This window comes from Poromitra crassiceps (assembly GCF_964638095.1).
Source record: "Poromitra crassiceps genome assembly, chromosome: 2".
Classification (NCBI taxonomy): Eukaryota; Metazoa; Chordata; class Actinopteri; order Beryciformes; family Melamphaidae; genus Poromitra; species Poromitra crassiceps.
In genome coordinates, this window is record NC_139624.1 from 31,654,158 (window position 1) to 31,675,912 (window position 21,755).

General features: G+C 43.3%; 2 protein-coding genes across 2 annotated transcripts in view; both read right to left on the bottom strand.

Moving 5' to 3' along the window:
• The window catches only part of usp15 (ubiquitin specific peptidase 15), a 49,861-nt gene extending 35,723 nt beyond the window's left edge, over positions 1-14,138 (bottom strand). Inside the window, exons 1-5 of the mRNA XM_083658017.1 lie at positions 14,049-14,138; positions 13,181-13,308; positions 12,477-12,607; positions 9,359-9,485; positions 4,117-4,262 (exon numbers count right to left, since the gene is read on the bottom strand). Of these exons, the coding sequence (XP_083514143.1) occupies positions 4,117-4,262; positions 9,359-9,485; positions 12,477-12,607; positions 13,181-13,308; positions 14,049-14,137 (621 nt within the window). The 5' untranslated portion in view covers position 14,138. The remainder of the gene's footprint in view (positions 1-4,116; positions 4,263-9,358; positions 9,486-12,476; positions 12,608-13,180; positions 13,309-14,048) is intronic.
• Positions 14,139-17,239: 3,101 nt separating this feature from the next.
• LOC310789740 (sodium- and chloride-dependent GABA transporter 2-like) overlaps positions 17,240-21,755 on the bottom strand; it is a gene marked incomplete at its 3' end in the record, with an annotated part of 13,671 nt that continues 9,155 nt past the window's right edge. The window contains exons 9-14 of the mRNA XM_083651405.1: positions 21,564-21,676; positions 20,791-20,928; positions 18,982-19,084; positions 18,722-18,822; positions 18,266-18,436; positions 17,240-17,389 (exon numbers count right to left, since the gene is read on the bottom strand). Of these exons, the coding sequence (XP_083507531.1) occupies positions 17,240-17,389; positions 18,266-18,436; positions 18,722-18,822; positions 18,982-19,084; positions 20,791-20,928; positions 21,564-21,676 (776 nt within the window). The remainder of the gene's footprint in view (positions 17,390-18,265; positions 18,437-18,721; positions 18,823-18,981; positions 19,085-20,790; positions 20,929-21,563; positions 21,677-21,755) is intronic.

Sequence of the window (21,755 nt, forward strand, 5' to 3'; positions counted from 1 at the left end):
GGTGTCATCCTCATTCTTCTGCTTTATTACAAGAACCTGCAGGAGAGGAGACAGAGAAAAGACTAAACCAGGTGTCATCCTCATTCTTCTGCTCTATTACAAGAACCTGCAGGAAAGGAGACAGAGAAAAGACTAAACCAGGTGTCATCCTCATTCTTCTGCTTCATTACAAGAACCTGCAGGAAAGGAGACAGAGAAAAGACTAAACCAGGTGTCATCCTCATTCTTCTGCTTCATTACAAGAACCTGCAGGAAATGAGACAGAGAAAAGACTAAACCAGGTGTCATCCTCATTCTTCTGCTTTATTACAAGAACCTGCAGGAGAGGAGACAGAGAAAAGACTAAACCAGGTGTCATCCTCATTCTTCTGCTCTATTACAAGAACCTGCAGGAAAGGAGACAGAGAAAAGACTAAACCAGGTGTCATCCTCATTCTTCTGCTTCATTACAAGAACCTGCAGGAGAGGAGACAGAGAAAAGACTAAACCAGGTGTCATCCTCATTCTTCTGCTTCATTACAAGAACCTGCAGGAGAGGAGACAGAGAAAAGACTAAACCAGGTGTCATCCTCATTCTTCTGCTCTATTACAAGAACCTGCAGGAAAGGAGACAGAGAAAAGACTAAACCAGGTGTCATCCTCATTCTTCTGCTTCATTACAAGAACCTGCAGGAAAGGAGACAGAGAAAAGACTAAACCAGGTGTCATCCTCATTCTTCTGCTTCATTACAAGAACCTGCAGGAAATGAGACAGAGAAAAGACTAAACCAGGTGTCATCCTCATTCTTCTGCTTTATTACAAGAACCTGCAGGAGAGGAGACAGAGAAAAGACTAAACCAGGTGTCATCCTCATTCTTCTGCTCTATTACAAGAACCTGCAGGAAAGGAGACAGAGAAAAGACTAAACCAGGTGTCATCCTCATTCTTCTGCTTCATTACAAGAACCTGCAGGAGAGGAGACAGAGAAAAGACTAAACCAGGTGTCATCCTCATTCTTCTGCTTCATTACAAGAACCTGCAGGAGAGGAGACAGAGAAAAGACTAAACCAGGTGTCATCCTCATTCTTCTGCTCTATTACAAGAACCTGCAGGAAAGGAGACAGAGAAAAGACTAAACCGGCAGCTCAGAACAAGACGGTTTCCGTCTCCATTCACTGTAGTTTAGAGATATTGAACATTATGAACATTCAGGTTTTCTAATCCTATACAGCCTTTTTCATTTTGAGGATTCAGCTGCATTCACAGTATTTTAGAGGTACTGAATGATAACATACTATGTAGTAAAACCACAGTGGTCTATTTAATTTGAAGAAGTCATCTATATTATCTTGAGTGATGACAGTGTGGAGATCTTGAATGTTCATTTTTATCCTTAATATAGATTTTGAGAGTGCAACTTTTGATCATGTGTAAAGACCCATTTATAGCACTACATTGAATGAGTAACTGTTTTGGATTTTCACCAAAACATCTGATGATAGATTGATACTCCAGGGTTAAGAATAACCATATGACATCAAGGTTATCAAGAACCCAGGGGGTATGAGAATTTAATTACTGATAACATCAAGAGACAATGGGGAGGGGGGTATAAAGCCTAGAGTTGTACATCCTCTGTTAGGAAATATAGCTGTTTGGTATTCCCATACTTACAGTACTGTGGATGACCTACCATTGATTTCTCAAAAGCCATCGGGGGAACAAACAACATGTTACTGGTGCTGCTAAAATATGCCTTTCCTCTACAAACTGTAGTTGTTTCCACTGGGGAAAGACAGGGAGCCGGATGGACCGCATACACTGGCCCAGTTAGAGAGGCTTTGTCCAATGCAAGCTAAAAAGGCCCGACAATCCTCTGGAACAGCTGCCGGTGAATGGAGCGGCCCTGCTACCTAAAGCCTGCTGGCCCATTGTGGCCAGTTGTCTAGATTAGTCTGGGCTTTTAAAGAGACTGTGTGCGGCTCTGCTCAACTCCCAGGTGGATGCACTTCACATGTCGGGCCAAATTCCACAAGTAACAGAGGTTACGCAAAGACCCGGACATGTACATGTACATTTTAAACCAACGTGGTTCAGCTGATGCTCTTATCCAGAGCGACTTCAAGTGAGGGAGCAGGTAGAGGTAGAGGATCACTGCCTCACATAGCTGCTGACAGACAGATGTGGGGATGATGCTGTGATCTTCTCATTATGAGACCTTGCCTTGCTAACTGACATAATCTGTGACATTTTCATGAATACGTTTCCATTTTGCTATTCTCTTTCACCAACTGAGAGAACATAATAGTGAATCAATCAACCTTCAAGCTTTTACATTGGCCATTCTTAAACACCCGTTGTCTGGTAGGCCTTTTCAGTAAAAGATCTTTTGGCCTACACAGGGAGTGATGTGTCTTACGTCACCGGAAGCAGCACCATTTCAATTCATTGTCAATGAGAGCTGTCCGTGCGGTAATTTTCTTTTTAATAGCATTGACGTTCCCAAGGGAGTCTTTTTATTTGTTCCTAGCGCCCGCCCTGCACCTCGCTGAGCTGGCCCTGCAGCTCGCTGAGCTGGCCCTGCAGCTCGCTGAGCTGGCCCTGCAGCTCGCATACGCAGCTCAGCTGCTGCACAGCCTCGCCCTGGCTGCTCCTTGATGGCATACTTTTTATGCCCTATAGGGGCTATACTTTACCTAGATTTGCTAAAAGATTAACAACACTTCCCCTTGATGTCACTAGGTTTTGACTGTACAGTACAATACAGTACAGTGCAGTACAATACAGTGCAGTACAGTACAGCAGTGGAGTACAGGCTAGTTAAGTGTTGGTATTAAGGATTTTGAATTTTAACAGGCTCACAGCATAATGATGTCTTTCTGGATTGTGGTTGTTTTGATTAATCAAAATTTTCAAAATCATTAATACTGTACTGTACTGTACTGTACTGTACTGTACTGTACAGTCAACCTACAGTAGTGACATCATCTAGCAGTGCCCTAGTTGGCAAAAAGCTGAAATGTTCATCTTTCTAGCAAATCTAGGTAAATTTCAGACTTGAAAGCAGTGTCCTGTCTTGTCTGACGTCAAATGCAAATGAACTAGAGTCATATGATCAAATGTTCCATGTCCTCTTTAGCTCGAAAACAAAACGACCCAACTTCCTGTCTCATCTTAGCTAAATCTAGGTAGCTTGACGCTAGTCTCGCAGTGCCAGCCGTAGATGATATCTACGTCTGGAGCACAACTCTCAAAAGTGGTTAACGCTCGCCCCCCAGGGCAAAAGAGGCGTGACATATGAATTGACCAACCACAGACCTCGTGGGAGGTGCATTCAGAATGTGTGCAACAGCTAAATAGACCCCGGGTGAAAACATCAACTCTATTCATTGAAATGGCTCAAACCACCACCACGCCGACTAAAACTGCAAACTTTGGCTGCCTTCTTTGCTCCAAATCATTCATTTCGGACAATAGAGATAAACTACGGTCCTGCAAGACAGCCTATCGCTCTTTTTTGGTTGCTCCTTTTATTGTTTCTCTCTTTACGGTGCTTCACGGTGTCCCACTGAATGGACTGTAATGTGGGAGGCACACTGTATGACGTGCTGTATGACGTAACTTCTGTCATAGCCCAGCCAACCAGATTTTGCGTCCAGCATCTGACTGGAGCGCCGGAAGTCTCGTGTGATTCGGAGACTTGTGATTCAGACCCTCTGTCGCTGGAAGCTTGCCAACTTCGACGGTGGGTCTGACTACGTGAGACTAGCTTGACGCTGCTATAGCAGGTAGCAGTAAAGCGAATGTTACTCGGTCCCATGTTGTTTTACTGTCACGTTTCACCGTACTTTGTAATGTTTCTGATGGTTAAATGTGTGCGTGTTCTGTCAGCTAGCAATCTGTAGCTAACAGCTAGCAGCGAGTAGTGCTGCCCACTTGTAATGCTAACACTAGCCAGAACTCCTCTTCAGCTGCTGTTGAATGTAGCTTTGTCTCCTGTGTACAAAACTTAACGTCTGACACATTTTAATCCCATTTGTTTATGTAACTCTTGTCATGGCTTGTTAGCCAGCTAGCCAAAGAGTATTGAAATAGTATTCACATAGTGATAACATGGGATGAAGTGCCTACAGTACCTGTCCTTGGTAGAGGCCGGCATCTTGGATGGTGCTGTCCGGTTTGTTGAGAGGTTCGAAGGTGTTGCTCATGTACCTGTTCCACAGCCTGGTCTCCCTCTCGTCGGTGATGCTGAACAGCTTCCTCATCTCCTTCTCTATCATGTCTGCAGCACAGGGGGTAGAGTGAGGATCAACACTACACTTCAAATCAAATAAAAACTTCCATTTCAAAATGTCATCATACTTATTCCAGACCTTCATTTGTTGATGGCTTTCTGGTCAATCTTTTATGTGAAGAAGGGGAACAGTGTATGGGCAATATGAAAAGGTAAATGGCCGTAGCTGAGGATGACTCTTCATGACATAATTATCACAATGTGTAAAATAACAGTGTCTCTTAATCTCACTACTACTATATAAATGACAGTGACACAATATTCTTTGGATACTTTTCCAATCTTTTTGCTGTACAAGCTTTCAAGACCTGTACATTTTCAAATCCATTTTCCGTTATCCCAGACATGCGTAGCAAGGCTGCATTTTAAAATTTTGTGAAAGAGATTATTTGCGAGAGTCTTGGATGGTTGTTTCTTTTTCCAATATTTTATTTTGCAATTTTCAGAACGTGAAAAACAAAAGGCTCAGACACAGAAAGAAAGAAAAACAAAACAAACAAAACATATCATCTACATTCCAATATTACAGCGTGACGCTACCTGCCGTGTAAAGTGCTTATGCGCTTGTAAGAGATGTGCGTGGGATCCCACGCAAAGGGTCCATGAGAAGTCAGTTGGGTGAGTTACATGTCGCTTTTAACCTCGTCGAAGTAGGCCAGAAACGGGTCCCAAATAATTTCTTAAGTGAATTGGTCCTCAAGAACCGGAGTCTCTCCATACGTATATCCGAGACCATGTCCGTCAGCCACAGCTGAAAAGAGGGTGGGGAGGGGGTCTTCCACTCCTTCAGAATGAGGATTCCGAGCAGCTGAAGATAGCGAGTTCCGCCTCTGGCTGAAGGGTTATTTTATAGGCCTTAGAGTACCAATCAAATATTTTGGCCCAGAATAGTGGATAGTGAATGGCAAAACCAAAAAGCATGGGACAATGTAATGTACCCTCTAACACCTGATACCTATCACATAGTGGTGAGACAGAAGGGTAGATCTTGTGTAACCTAGACTTGGAATAATGAAGACTGTGAATGACTTTAAATTGGATCAGCTGGTGTCTGCTATTAAATGAGCCGAGTTGGACCACAGACAGACTCCTGTCCCATATCATTTCAGATAAATCAACACCAAGTTCCTCCTGCCACACCTCTCTAATCCTCTCAGTGGGGGCCCTGATGCAGCCATCAAATAGACACACAAATCTAGAAATAAGATGCCTGGAGTGGGGGGGGCTTCTTCATTTGGGAGAGCTTCAAAGTCACGAATCTTGGATCGAACATAATTTCTAACTTGTAGGTATCTGAGCCAGTGCATGTTGAGCAACTCAAATTTCCTCCTCAGAAGATCAAAGGATGCGAAATGGCCATCTACTGTATGTATAGGTCTCTGATGGAAACCAGCCCCTTCTTACTCCAGGCATGGTAGTTTTTGTCTAGTCTTGGATGTTTTTGAAGAAGCAAATATTGCTTTCTTCCTGTGTTGAACCGTCTCTGTAACTGACATGAACGACGTTGCCCTGCTGGGATGAAATGGGTTATAAGCGTTAAAAAAATACTTTGATGACATGCTGGGACAACAGTAGAACTAGAGGCTTACCTGTGTGGGATTATGCCTCCACTCTTGTGTGTGCTTGGTGTGTGTGATGGGCATTGTAATGATTTTTGACATCAGTATCGATTCTGAGAACTCAAAATTAGTGGGAAAAAATGACAAATGTTGAATTCTACCCACCTGTGGTTATCTTTAGAAAGGCGGATGGCATGTAAAACCCATTCACTGAAAAAAGGTGTACCTTGTTATATAATGCAGTGGCCATCAACCATGTTGTGTGTGTTTTATGAAAACCTGCATACTATTTAGGGCAGGATGGCACATGGCTGATGGCTACTTATATGATGAAATGTGCTTTCAATCAACACAGAGGGTAGTGGGGGGGAATTTACCCCATTTTGAGTTTGATCTATCAGTATCTAAGAGTCTCCTATGATATCCCACACAGACATAGTGAGGACAACTGAGTCTTAATGCCAAGGCATGTCTAATTGTTGCTTTGTGTGTGTGTGTGTGTGTGTGTGTGTGTGTGTGTGTGTGTGTGTGTGTGTGTGTGTGTGTGTGTGTGTGTGTGTGTGTGTGTGTGTGTGTGCGTGTGCGTGCATGCACTAGAGTCCCTGGCTGCTGATCGCCACACCTGGAGCTCAACCTGTCACCAGGGGATCACTCGTCTTCAGGAGAAGTTCACAGAGAGGAGAGTACAGCGGCGTGCACAGCGGCACCAACGTGCCATAGCACCACCGACCACTACTGCTGCCTTCCCCTGCCCCTCCTGTGACAAAATCTGCGGATCACGCATCGGTCTGAGCAGCCACCTGGCTATGCACAGGCGAAAGACATTACAATAACCAACCTCACAAATTCCATTTGGAGCAACGTCATCGTCGACATCGAGGACTGCCATAAGCAAAGTAAGTAAAAGTGTGTGTGTGTGTGTGTGTGTGCATGTGCATGTGCGTGCGTGGGTATATGCGTGCGTGCGTGCATGTGTGTACATGTATGTGTGTGTGAGTGTGTGTGTGTGTGTGTGGATGTGGATGTGTATAAATCCTGTGTCCCAACGAACAAGGGTTTGGCGATTCTTGGGAGAAGACATGCCAAACTTTTGAGTAGCCAGTCAGATTGAGAAAGTAGCCGGATCATGTTCGCGCCGTTTGTTCCAGTGGTCCTTTTCCCAAATTGATAAACAAAAATCAAATATGTATCCATGAGTGTGACAATTGAAATAATACAAATAAACATTCTTATAAAGGCCCAATGCTCAATTTAATTATAAATAAAACAATATCCATATTGCAAAAAACAAACAGGCAATGTATATTTTTAAGAACAAAGAAAATACTAATAACTGTATGTTTCCCACAGGATTTGGAGAGATTGTGGTGGGTAGACCTTCCTTGGACCCTCTTGGGGGGTTCAGGGGGCCATGCCCCTGCCTCTCTCATTTGTTTTCAGTCTGAAACGGACTCAGATGCATGTCACGAACGGGTTCACCTCGACTTTAAACACCAATATTTGATCCTTTTCTCACTCACTCCTATGTCACCACCTGCTCTTCCTGCAGGGCTTGAAATTAGCTTTTTTGACCACTTGCCAATATGGCTGATAGAAGTTATCAGCCAATTAGAATTTCCACTAGCCAAAATGTTTTTCTTGAAATAAACCAGAATATGAGTGGGTTCATTTAAGCATAAGTATCAGTAAGTGGCCCGGGATTCTCAAAGCCTGTGTTGAGGGTCACACGAACAAAAAGGCACTCTTGAAGCTAAATAAATCCAAAACCAACAAGTTAATTATTTAAAAAAATTACTTCAATGTAGAACAGTCATTTCTTACACATGAGATTACTTTTAGCCTTTTAGTCATAAAGATTATTGAAAGATATTCCATATTCCAGACTGAAATGTTATAACAGAAGTGGAGTATTGGCCAGAATGACATGAACATTTGGACACTTATTCAGTGGGTATCTTGTATGTTGCGTTCAGGTGCACTGTAAAGAAATCTCTATTTTTTTTCTTTTTTTTTACAGTGTATAAAGTAACCGGTAGGCCAGATGCCAGTATGCAGAGAAATCACCAGCTACCGGGGCTTGGGGAACTCCCTGGACATGGGTCAAGTCTGTTTACAAACAGGGTTGAGGAATACTTTTGAATACACCCACATTATTTACCAGACCACATCATTTTCTTATGTGTATCAAAAATTAAAGGGTCACCTTATTTTATGAATTAAATAAACAAAGAGGAAAGTGAAAAGTCATTTTATAGCTATTACATGCCAGTTATTATGGTCTTATTGACTACTATTAGGTGAATAGCCGCTAACAGCAGGGCCCAAAATTAAGACCCGCCAAGTGCCAAATGGCAGATAAATTAACACGGTCACCCGCAAAACTGGCCGGTAACTTTTTAAACCCAGAACATTTGAGATGGTTATAGAGTTTTTGTTTTTTGCCTGTTCTCAAACTTTCAAACCTGGCTTGAAAATGCTCACTTGAATTCTACTGAGCATCATGATGAATTGAGCGAGCACGTTATAAAATAAGTCCCATATATTTCTATGAAAAATTTAATTACCGTAATTATTTTTCTTGTCAAGTATTTGTTCACCAGTGCTTGGCAGGTGAGCCAAAAGGTTCATTTGGGACAGTGGGTAATGCCGAGTTCACACTATGCGCTCCGAGCCCTCGGCGAGGTGTTTTGGGGGCTCTGCGACAAACCCCCCCTGATCAGAGGCAAATCACGTTGGCCCGGGGCTCTCAAATCGGCACTTGCTTGTTAAGTGTGAACTGTCCACAGACGCAAGCGAGGAGCTCCCCGAGCACTCACCGACCAGTCACAGAGGTCCCCCGAGCACTCACCGACCAGTCACAGAGGTCCCCCGAGCACTCACCGACCAGTCACAGAGGTCCCCCGAGCACTCACCGACCAGTCACAGAGGTCCCCCGAGCACTCACCGACCAGTCACAGAGGTCCGACGGATATCTAGCCTGCTTGATATCTAGTCATGTCGGGCGTGTGGTCAGGGGAGAAGAGCGTAGTGAGGCAGACACAGCCGGGGTGATGTGCGCTGTCTGCAGCATGCTACAAACAGGCAAGTGGTCTGACTGAGGAGGTCATTCTCCGGGATTGGTACAAACTGTCCCACAACCAAAAAACTAATTTAAAAAGCATTTAAGTAGCTATGCAAATGTTATATGTTTACTAAAATCATTCTATTATCCAATCGAAATGCAAATAATATTTGAGATAGCCGTAAACTTAATAACTCAGAATAAATAAATCTAACATTGAACCAATTTTGGAGAATGAGACTGCGTTTGCGGACTTGTCGGGGATTCTCCTGGTGAAATATCTTGTAATGTGTGATCCTCTGTCCCAGCTCAGTCATATAGTGTGAAAACCAAAACGACTCAAAGACTCCTGATTACAAGACAGACAGTTGTATAGTGTGAAAGGAACAGAGACTGACGACTCACGAGGATCTTGTAGTCTGTACGTGCTTTAAGAGCACTGACTGCAGGGGGTTCAGGCTTACCTATTGTGTCGGCTTTGCTGAAGCGTCTGGTGACTACGTTGTCCATGTTGCTGTCTTCACAGAGCTTCAGCTCCGTCAGGTACACCTCCACCTTGCAGTGTTTCACAAACATACCCTGTTCAACCACCTGAAAGAAGCAAGGGGTTTGAATTAATCGATTTATTCATTAACTGCTCCAAGTACTGCATATTTAATTCATGATTAATTAAATATGCATACTTAATGAGTAATATGCAGGTGTTTTCAATATACCGTATGTAATTATATTAGCGGATATAATCACATTTTGTACGATGCAAAAATAGCTGTAATCAGAGACACACAGGCATTAATTTAATGACTTAAATTCAATGTGTTAACACTTTCTTTCTTTTATTAACTGCATTTTTAATATGTGTACTATGTTAGTTGACTCCACATAGATAAAGCTTAGAATTTAACACATCATTTAGCGACTCGAGTCTCGACTGTTACGTCCTAAACCAAGAAACAAGCTCTGACAGAGGCTATCGAAACCAAAGATATCCCCCTTCCTCCCTACATTACATTACGTCATTTGGGAGACGCTTTTATCCAAAGCGACTTACAATAACACATTTTTGTCAGCAATAGAGCAATCAACTATGCAGCACAGTCTATGACAACTACAACTTCTGAAGGAACAGTGGTACAAGTTTAGTTTAGGTTAGTATTTTTTTTTTTTTTTTTTTTAAGAAAGAGAGAGAAAGAAGTGTCAAGAAGGGCCCAGATGGAGCCTGAAAAGGTGTGTCTTTAGTCTTTTCCGAAAGATCGGCAGTGATTCAGCTGTCCTGACCGAAGGTGGAAGCTCGTTCCACCAAGAGGTGCCAGGGACGAGAAGAGTCGAGATCGGGATGAGCAACTTTTGAGCCCCCGTTTTTGAGCCTCCCTGGCTCTCACCCTTTATTCAACTCTCTATGTACAACTCTCGCTACAGCAAATGGAACTATACATGGAACTATAGCAGAGCTGTTGTTGACTGTCATGATACAGGAATGGCCAACTCTTATAGTGTTAACTATTAGCAACATTAGCTCTCACACCAGAGCGGGATATTAACACCAGCCCCCCAGCTGGTTATTCTTTGGCTGTGACCAGTAAGCTTGCCAGCTCTATCGGCCATTTTGGCCAGTAGCCCTACAAATATCTGGAGGGCTGATTCTATTCTGAAAATCTAGCTGTCAGGTAAAACAGTAAAAGTTGGCTGTTGAATGTTGAGATGTTCCAGCCGCTGTGTCCAATGGTCAACAAAGTGAAGTTTGCTGCTCTGGTTGCCCTCATAGGAGCAAGAGAGAAGTGCCTAAATTAGCAGCAAGGCGTGGAAACAGCTGAGGGGTCCCAGCCTATTTATTTCACAGCTGAGCCCCTCCGTTACTGCCCTCCCCCCGCCCCAACACACACACGCCACCACCGACCTCACAATGTTCCTGTGAGCACACACACACACACAGCTCAAAATCTCCCCCGCCCGTCCCGAGCCTCAATAACCCCCCCAAGCCCACCCTGTCCCTTGCACAATACCCATGTGTTTCTGACAACACAGAGCAAAAGCCCAACTCCTCGCCAAACTCTGGCAGAATGTCTCAAAGTAGAGCCAAGCCAGAACTGTTTGAACCCCACCCCACCCCCCCACCCCCCTGCTTATCTCTCGCTCTCTCCCCCTCTTCGTAAAAGCTCTGACGCTGCTTCTCTCTCAGCTTGACCTCAGCCAGCATTCCTCCACTTCAAAAAGCGAGGACACGTAGGAACACTCCGCCGGTGTTGGCCATCAAACATGAAGATGACAAAGCAAGGAGCCACAGCGTCCAACCTGTGACCACAATCCTGCCAAGTCCCTTCAAACGCTCGTGCAGCCCCCTGCTCCTTAGGATGACAACCCCACAAAAGTGACAAAGTGTAAAAAACAGAAGAAAAACTAATAATGAACCTCCTGCATGTTGTGTCTCGTAGATCGCTCCATGTAGCTTTTCAGTCATCCAGAACGTTGGCTGAAAATAGAAACCCTGTGGCCACCCGATACGTCCCCCGACATACATGGCAAAATGGGAGGGTCGATGGAAGGGGAGAAAGAGCGAGAGAGAGAGAGAGAGAGAGGGGAAGAAACCTATCCAGCAGCCATGATGCCATGACTAGCGAGATTTGAAGCTGGGATTCACGCAAGTACAGTAGGGCTTGTGCAGTTAGAAATAGCCTCCATGAAGTATTCCACTGGCAAATCAGCTGTCGGCACACACGCACACATTCAGTGTTTGTTTTTTTATCACTATCCCAAAACTTCTCTGAAACTACTCACTAAGGAAAGGAATGAATGTAATTCATGAATTAATTACTTCTGAATCATCAGAAGTAATTCATGACATCAATGAAAGAAAATCTCAGTCAAATGAATGAAAATGAGCACTTCCTTTTCATGAGCAACAAAACATTCCCAATAAATACCTCACATAATATCAGTGCTCATTTCCAGCTCCTGTACACGGTAAACCTTTAGCCTAACAAATCATTTACATTGTACCATATTGTTTATGGCGTAACCCAGGCCTTGTGCATACTGGTGTTGCACAATTATGATGGTTATAAATGTGGAATGAGAAATAGCTGAGCCATATCAACATGTATAAAAGAAAAGGGTGAGGCTGGAATTTGAGGCAAATCATGCCTGGGATTCACCTACAAACATGTGCTGTAGACACTGATTTAGATGGATCACACGGATGTTGTGATATGAAATAATTATCCAATATCATCGACCTGCACCCCTTTCTGCTCTACATTGAAAAATGGTGATCCATAACTCAAGTTTCCATGTACAGCAGACAGTGCTTCACTCCTAATACCCAAAATTCAAAGCAGCCTTAGTAGCCTATAACTCTCCGTTAAAACGGACTAACCCTAACAAGTCATGCCACCACGCTCCACAGAAAATAGCAGCTAATGACCACTTCAATTACAATGCATCTCGTTAAACCACACTTGATTCGCTGGTATTCAGTTTCGAGCAACAACTGAACCCTATTGGTTCTGCCATTCATGTAGCATTGCAGCACACTCTCCGTCCATCAAATCCATTCGGGGTCATATGCTAATGAGGAAGCCTTACCTTACGTGAGATTGGCTCCTGACCATCTGTCAATCCGTACCAGCTGACAAGCTTGTTCCAGCCCTCCGTCGGGACCAAGATGTAGTCGAGCTCATCGATGAGGTGCTCCTTGATGGCCAGCACATCACCATCTAGAGGGAGGGAGGGGCAGGAAAAAGACAAACAATAAGAGTGGGGGGGGGGGCAGTTTCAGTGGGAGCTAAATATCTAGTCATTTTCATTGGTAACCCTAAATTGACTGTCTCATGAAAAACCACACAAAGAAATAAGTATGCTGGAGAGTTTTCTATGAACCCCAAAAGAGGCTACTGAATATCACCTTATGTAGCCCCACCCACTTGACCCAGTTGTGTTATGACTTCCTGTTCAAAACACAGTCTGTTTTACCTGGTCAATAGTACTGTACTGTCACAGGAAGTGTAAACACAATAGGAAGTAACTGGCTGACCCGTGTTGGAACATAAGGTGAATACAGTTAGTCAACAATGTATTTTTGTTCTCTTTTCCTCTGAACTACATTAGTCTAATAGTTCTGGAAGTAGCAGCAAAACTGACCTGGGGCTCCTGGTGTGGTGTGAAGGTAAACTACAGCATTCTAAATGAAGCCTTGCACTGCAGTGTCCTATTGCTCCACACAGTATGTGTGATACATTAGCCCATATAGTGATATGAAATCCAGAAAGGCAAAGGTTTGTCTGTCTTACCTCTGAGAAGGCCAGAGTTGTCAACAGGTCCTGGGTAGACATTCTGGTCCCCCATCTGGTATTTGTCCCAACTATCAAATCCCACATATTTCTTCCACTGTTTGAACCAGTGACTGTCCACCAGGTACCTGTGGAGAATACAAGTAGCAATGTTTCACCAATGGGCTACAGTCTGCTCAAGCAAGAAGAGGTACAACTATTCACGTTCACGGTTCTTTATGGCACATGGGTCTGCGTGACACTTGCAATGTTTATTTCTACAGGTTGAACGGTCATACTAGTGATGCTTGGCCAGCTGAGGTCTACCTTACCACCATCGATCCAAACAAATCAGGATTTAAAAGGCAAGCAACATAACACGGATTGATCGTGTAATAGTAGTAACACAGTTGACGCTAAGTGAGTTCAGGTTGCTGCTTGGCTGGCCAGCTGGCTCTGTGATTTTGACAGGTGCTTTACGGATGAGCTCACGGGTAAACCACTTGAAGCTTCCCAAGCTGGCTAGCTTGTGTTAGCTGACTGGATAGATCAGCCAAACGCAATGTAATGTAACTGAGACCGTGTCATCAGAGGAAAAGCAAAATGGCCTTTAAGAAGTATCAAATATACTTACCAGAATGCAATATTTGTGGAAAATGTGGAATCTAACGTTATTCAGTGACAGTCTCGTAGCTAGCCTTCAAGTTAGCTACCGCTAGCAAGCCAAGCTGCCACACATGAAGTTGACAGGGTAGCGTTAGCTAGCTCGTAGCTAACTGTCAACACGGCCCGTCACCTGCGCTTCCCGATCCTTCAGGACTTTGACAGCCTCGACGGAGTCAGCCCACGGCCGCGTAATACTTTCAAAAAGTGATAGGGAAAGTCTTACCAAGTGTCTCCCTTTCTTAGCTGTGTTTTCAACAGTGCCGCGACCTCTCCTCTCTGGGTATCCAGATCAGCCGCTCCTCCTTCCGCCATCTTTCCTTACATCACCCGGTGCATGGTGGGAAAGTGGGGCGTCACCCAAGGCACGTAGAGAGCGCCGCACGGTATTTCAACCAATCATCTTCTCACCCACGGCACAGGAGAAGCGCGACACCCAGTGGTAAATAGTTGTAACAAGAAAAATTGCTATATCATTCCTACCCCACAGCTGTAAAAGGCTACCTGGTATTATGTCCAAGAAAGTATAGAGTCCTTTAAAAAAGCGGTGTCATTTCCAGTACATTTCTTTGTTCAGTTAGGGACATTACATCCTTCTTCTTTTTTTAACACACAACTCAATCAGAATCAGCTTTATTGGCCAAGTATGTAGGCTAACTAAAAGTTGGAAATATATTGCCAGATTCGCACTTCCCGGATCAATAGTTCAGTGTGATGGTCTGTTGTTTGTAAGTCAGTGTGATCACTGTGATGGTCTGTTGTTTGTAGGGCAGTGTGATGGTCTGGTGTCTGTCTGTAGGTCAGTGTGATGGTCTGTTGTTTGTAGGTCAGTGTGATGGTCTGTTGTCTGTCTGTAGGTCAGTGTGATGGTCTGTTGTCTGTCTGTAGGTCAGTGTGATGGTCTGTTGTATGTCTGTAAGTCAGTGTGATGGTCTACTCTGTTGTCTGTCTGTAGGTCAGGTGATGGATCTGCTGTTCGTCTGTAGGTCAGTGTGATGGTCTGTTGTCTGTCTGTAGGTCAGTGTGATGGTCTGTTGTCTGTCTGTAGGTCAGTGTGATGGTCTGTTGTCTTTCTGTAGGTCAGTGTGATGGTTGTGCCATGAAGCCTGCTTGCTGCCTGCTGTGGCTGCAGAGTGTCCAGCCAGTCCCTTCAGCCAGGTCTGCTGGCCAGTATGCTGCCCTGATCCACTCAGCCTCCAGTGCTGTCCAACACCCAGAGCCAGGTAACCTGCACCCCCACCTGGGCCCTAGTGTCTATCAGTCTGACTAATAAGACTCTGGGACAGACGGCCAATTAGCCTATTTCACATCCCACCCAAATCAGCCATTGTGTGTCTAAAATGCAGTAAGTAACGTCCAGTCCCAGCACTCTAACTCATGTTTTGTTTGAATTATTAGTTTATTTGTCAGGGACATATATAAAAAAACATTAAACCCCATAGGGGAAGAGATGCTTTGTAACAGATTTAGCCATAGGCTAATTTCCATCTCTTCCATTTCCAATGTCTTGCTTGCACCCGTGTTTCTGCATTTTAGACACAAAGTGGCTTATTTGGGTGGGATGTGAAATAGGTGTATTCAGGGTTTTCCGAGTAGAGCAGGCGTCAAGACTTCCGCTTCCATTATATAACATTTTGTCAGGGAGTGTCGATCATATTTTTTCAATCACTTGTGGAGGTTCAAGGAAAAATATATTTCGGTCAGAGAAGGGTCACAGCTTTTTAATTCAGAGCGCCCCAAATCCCTCCAGTGACCCCCCCTTCTAAATAACGAACAGTCCCTACTGAAAAATAATTTCAACCGTCTTGAAGTCAGTGTAAAGTAACCATCCAAAATTCTAAATGTTATTTTTTTCCTTTGCCATTGTCATCTATAGTGGTCATTTGCACAAAAACACACAGTTTGATTAGGAAATGATTGTATCTTTATTTAAATATGTGCTTTGATTTAAAAATAATAATAACTAAATTTGTGACTTGTGTTACTTGACAAAGTAACTGGTAGAATATTATTGAAATCCTATTGGTAATGAGTTATTGCTGATGTGGGGGCCACTCTGTGCCGCCTCCACGCGAGGGGTGGCCTTGCTTGGGCCGTGGGTGCCGAGCTGCAGCGTCCCAGGCGGGTATCAAACCTAGGACCTTCTTGCTGTGGGGCGACGGCACTACCACTGCACCACTGTGTCCCCTCTATTTTATTGATTTTTTAAGAATGTAGCTATAACCTGGATATGATCATAAAATGACATGATCAAATCACAATAAAACCATGAAATTGCAATGATGCTGTGGTAAAAAGGTTCAAGACCAAGTTAAATTGTACATGTTATTTATTTCAAAACATACTTACAAGATTCACATTTCTTTGTACAGTCATATTATGCTACAAAAAAATGAAACTACATTGTACATTTACTTGTACACAAGTCATGTTAGTACTAGCTAGCATTATTATAATTTGCACTCAATGACATAACGTATTTTCATTGATTGGCAATATCAAGAACACATACTTTTATTCATGGCTCCACTGTACAGTGTAACATTTTACCACAATTCCTGTAAATACAAAAGGAAAACAGCCTCAATCAGTCATTCCATAACAATAACATGGTAATAATATACAAATGTGGCTTAACAGCCATTGTGCAGTGATGGCAGAGACCTAAGGAGACTTCTAGAAGTTACTATATCCCCAAGTACTTTCATATGATATCTGATGTGTAACCTGTTGTCGCACTCCTGCTGCTACATTCCAATATGGTTGCCTTAATATTGACGTGACCGGCTGGTTAACCAGGCCACTAATATTGCATTTGCATAAAACACTTCCTCGCTATTTAAACTAAAACATTTACTTTCCATCTTTAAGTGGAACCAGTCCACTGGTTTATTCAAACACAATAATGTAATTGTTATTTTTCCACAATTCATTTTGGATTACTTTCTTCTACATAATCCATAACCTATTAGAGACTGTAATTTGAATAGTGGAAATTCCTTTTGTCCCTGCAAAAAAGGCATTGTATTCCTTCTAAAACAATGACAATGACAGCTATTTTTCCCAAAAGTATCCATAATCTGAAGATGTTGAATTCTTCAGTAACCATAACAGATTATACTTTTTTCTGTTTCTTTCTTTCTTTCTTTCTTTCTTTCTTTCTTTCTTTCTTTCTTTCTTTCTTTCTTTCTTTCTTTCCTTTTCTTTTCTTTTCTTTTAATTAGATTACTGCATTCCCTACACATTGTATTGTCTCTTTTCTCCAGACCAAAAATGCATTAGAGGAGAGGATGCAATGGTTTGTTGTTGGACCTTTTCCCGCAGTGATGTTTGGAAAGGAGGCATGGGTGCAACAAGTCAAGGATGGACATTTACGATGGAACCAAAACCCACATCTGTTTCCTTGTCACTGGGTCCTCATAAGTTGGAGTCCCTCTCTGAAACAGGAAAGTAGCCATTTTTGCTCATGGTGGCATCGCCCTCGGGAGCAAAGATGGCCAGTAACCTCTCCTGCTCCCTTTTGGTTTTGGGCAAGTCATCTGAGGGTCTGATGAGCAGCTGGATGCGCTGTAGAGAGATCAAACAATAGAACTGGGTTTAATCGAGTCCGAGTCCATTCTAAGAGCAGATCCAGATGAACTTGAGTCAAGAACAGGTTCAGAGAGAGTTGAGACAATGTCAAGATCAAGGCCAGAGCAAATCAAGTCCAAGAACAAAATAATCTGATCTGTGCTTTACTTAATTATCTTGCAACTAATCAATGCGTAAGAATCGACTAATCAGGCATAGCAGTTTGAGGCCCATTTCATACACAGGTTTCTACAGGTGAAATCCTTTAAACTGAAGACTTGACTTGGACTCCTGCCTATTTTGACTCAGACTCCAATCTCAGCCACTATTTAATGTTTAATGTTAAAGTCATCTCTGTGAATCACTGGCGACTGGCATTATCCTCAAAGTAAGAAAATGAGAACTTGGAGCAGCTTTCAGACTTGATAGCTTGATAATCTGATGACTGCCAGATTTGTTTTGGGGATTCACTAATAAAATAGATGTGAAATTTGAAAAAAAAACAATACAATTTCAATAGTAGATTCGTTTTCCTGTAATAGTAGATCTGTTTTCCTGCGAGACTTCAAGCATAACTTGTCTTGTTTAAAAAGGAAGTCAGACAGTGAAAGTTTTTTGCACTGTTGATTCATAATGTACTTCAGTAATGATGAAGTTTGATGTTTTGTTTTCAGAAGTTGTGAATCTACAGGCCAAAGGACCAAAAACAACTATGTAGGCTATGCTAAAGCGTTAGCATGCACACCGGACCCAACTAGCGGGTATACACAGATGACTTTGGTGCCAATCCTCTCATCAGGGATTGGTTTACGTGACCAATGGACTTAAACCCCAAAAGCTTGGTGCCATGGTCATTTAAGGGTGGACAGTCACCTCTCTGAACGTGCCCTGGGTGGTGCTGATCTTGTAGATCATCCAGAGGGGGATGCAGACCATGGAGGAGAGAGCGAGCAGCCAGCCGATGAAGTATCCCCACCATGGGTACACATACTCATTGTTGTACTTCAGAGGAGTGTATTTGATGAGGGAGAAGGCAAAGGTACCCTGGAGAAAAGTAGGTAGCATGTTATTAGTGACACTGATGAGAGGAGAAGAAAAGAGAGCAGAACAGAACAGAAGAGAAAAGAGAACAGAACAGAACAGAACAGAACAGAAGAGAAGAGAAGAGAAGAGAAGAGAAGAGAAGAGAAGAGAAGAGAAGAGAAGAGAAGAGAAGAGAAGAGAAGAGAAGAGAAGAGAAGAGAAGAGATGTTTCTTCTCTGTTGCTCTCTCTTGCTCTCTGTAATTTTTGGAAAGCCGTGATAGAACAATTCGTTTGTTGATACTCACAATGCATGTGGCTGGGGTGAAGAACAACCAACAGTACTTGATGTAAGGTCCTGGGCGGTAGCCAATCATGTCCTCAATGTTATCGTAAAAGCGATCCGCACCTGGAAAAACAGAGAAAGATGCATCTTTCATGCCAAGGCTTAAAAATCAGTGCTGAATAAGAATGACGGTCGACTATCACCTACGGTACTCCTGAAACACATTTTTCCACCATAATAAATGTTAAGAGTTTTTTTTTATGGTTAGGGAGTCCAACTTACCATAGACCCATGCAATGCAGACCGTCTCAAAGATGGACATGAAGAGAAGACACATGCCACTGGCAGCATAGTAATCAAAGAGCTGGAAGACATACATCCCCCCCTACAGAGAGACACATAAAGCATTTAATCTGTTTATGAGGATAATTTAATGATAATTTACCTGTCAGACCTACATTTGTTTTCAAGGATAATGGAAAAATCAGATTCTTTAATCAGAATTAAATAGAAATGTAGATGATGTGTATTTTCTGCTCCTCACCCACACAAACAGCTGCCCCCACCCACACACATAGCCTACCAAGATGGGAAAATGAAAAGAGGTATCCCTAAATGTTCAAGACAGCTTCTGTTGATGCACATATTGGCCAGTTAGTGTCATCTACTGTCAATATGATGGAGGTTCCTCCCTGAACACAGCTAGGGCCTGCATAAAACCTGTTTGAAAATCTGCAAAGAAACTTTATTGGCTCTTCACATTTTTATTTATTCATTTAATTGTTTGCACACTTTTTTTTTTGCTTCCCCCCCCCCCAAATAAATTATTTAATTAAAAGTCATAATCTAGAGTTTCCTTAAAGGGATAGTTAAAAAAAAATGTAAAGCCTATCCCTATTTGCTACTTACCAATGATCATGATGATGATGATTGGTTCTTTCTCAGCACAAACCATGCTGTTCCTCATAGCAGGTCTGGAATGTTGAGGAAAAAACAAATGCAATGTCAATGGGATCATGCTCCTGTATGTACAAGCTGACTGAAGCTGACTGAAATGTACTTTGTGTGCGCTGTGGATGTCATTTTAGTGAGCCTCAGTCAGCTTGTACATACAGGAGCGTGACCCCATTGACCTTGCATTTGCTTTTTCCCAACTTTCCAGGACTACTATGAGGAACAGCATGGATTGTGCTGCTACCAATCAACATCATCATTGGTAAGTAGCAAATAGGGCTAGGCTTTAAAAGAAATCTGACAGAGGTGGTGAAGTAAGCGGTGCAGTTTTGTGCATGTCTGACCCGTGCATGCGTCCGTCTACACGCCCATCCGTGCTGTGTGTGTGTGCGTGTGCGTGGCACATGCGTGCATTTACTGGCTTGTGCGTGTTTCGAGCCACTCTCTCCATAGCGTGCCAAAGTCTCACCAATGAGGAAATTAATTCACCATTAATTTCCAGATGTGTCTTAAACTGTTCGTGCGTGCTCATGAATGTGTCGTGTGTGTAACCGTGTGTGTGTGCGTGCATGTATTACCGACGAAACGCTATCATCCTCCATTCCTCGAGACGAAACATTACTGACATCTCTCTCTCTACGCCTGCTGTGCCTCTGTGCAGACTGGGGAGCTGGGGTCGGGGCCACACCTCCTTCCTTGTCGCCTCGAGCCAGTCTCCCCAATATCTTGGTGCACTTCCCCAAATCTCAGTGAACTCCCCCAAATTGCGGTGAACTCCACCAAATCTCGCCATACACACACAAAGTCACTTGTAGAAGTGGCTGCACCACTTAAGAAAGTGAACTATCCCTTTAAAGAGATGCTAACCCTAAATTAATGTCACTATTATGGAGAGTTTTAGTGTCCCATGACAGTTTAAAATGGTGTTTCAGAGGATTGTGTGTGTGTGTGTGTGTGTGTGTGTGTGTGTGTGTGTGTGTGTGTGTGTGTGTGTGTGTGTGTGTGTGTGTGTGTGTGTGTGTGTGTGTGTATGTGTGTGTGTGTGTGTGTGTGTGTGTGTGTGTGTGTGTCTGTGTGTGTGTGTGCGTGTGTGTGTGTGCGTGCGTGCGTGCGTGTGTGCGTGCGTGCGTGTTTGACCTCCATCAGCATGATGAGGCCCATGAAGAAGGAGAAGAGGGCCACAGCTAAGAGGAAGAGCTCCCTGCGGTTTTTGCGGCGGAACACAGCGGGGTACATGTCCACTATGGCCGTCACCAGGCTCTCCACACACACAAACTGGTGGGGAGGAGGGCAGAGAAACACAGAGAGCTTAACACAGACCGTCACCAGGCTCTCCACACACACAAACTGGTGTGGAGGAGGTACTTAAATGGTGCTTAACATAGTACAGGACTTTCTACCTGGCTGTACTTAACATAGTACAGGACTTTCTACCTGGCTGTACTTAACATAGTACAGGACTTTCTACCTGGCTGTACTTAACATAGTACAGGACTTTCTACCTGGCTGTACTTAACATAGTACAGGACTTTCTACCTGGCTGTACTTAACATAGTACAGGACTTTCTACCTGGCTGTACTTAACATAGTACAGGACTTTCTACCTGGCTGTACTTAACATAGTACAGGACTTTCTACCTGGCTGTACTTAACATAATACAGGACTTTATACCTGGCTGTACTTAACATAGTACAGGACTTTCTACCTGGCTGTACTTAACATAATACAGGACTTTATACCTGGCTGTACTTAACATAGTACAGGACTTTCTACCTGGCTGTACTTAACATAATACAGGACTTTATACCTGGCTGTACTTAACATAGTACAGGACTTTCTACCTGGCTGTACTTAACATAATACAGGACTTTCTACCTGGCTGTACTTAACATAATACAGGACTTTCTACCTGGCTGTCCAGCCCCAGAAAAACAATCATGATGAAGAAGAGAGCGGCCCACAGAGGAGAGAAGGGCATCATGCTGACAGCGCGGGGGTAAGCAATGAAGGCCAGCCCAGGACCTGCACAGGCACAGCAGAAAACACAAACGTGTTCAGCTCCAGGGCACAATCACATTCATATAGTTATTCTGACAGCAAA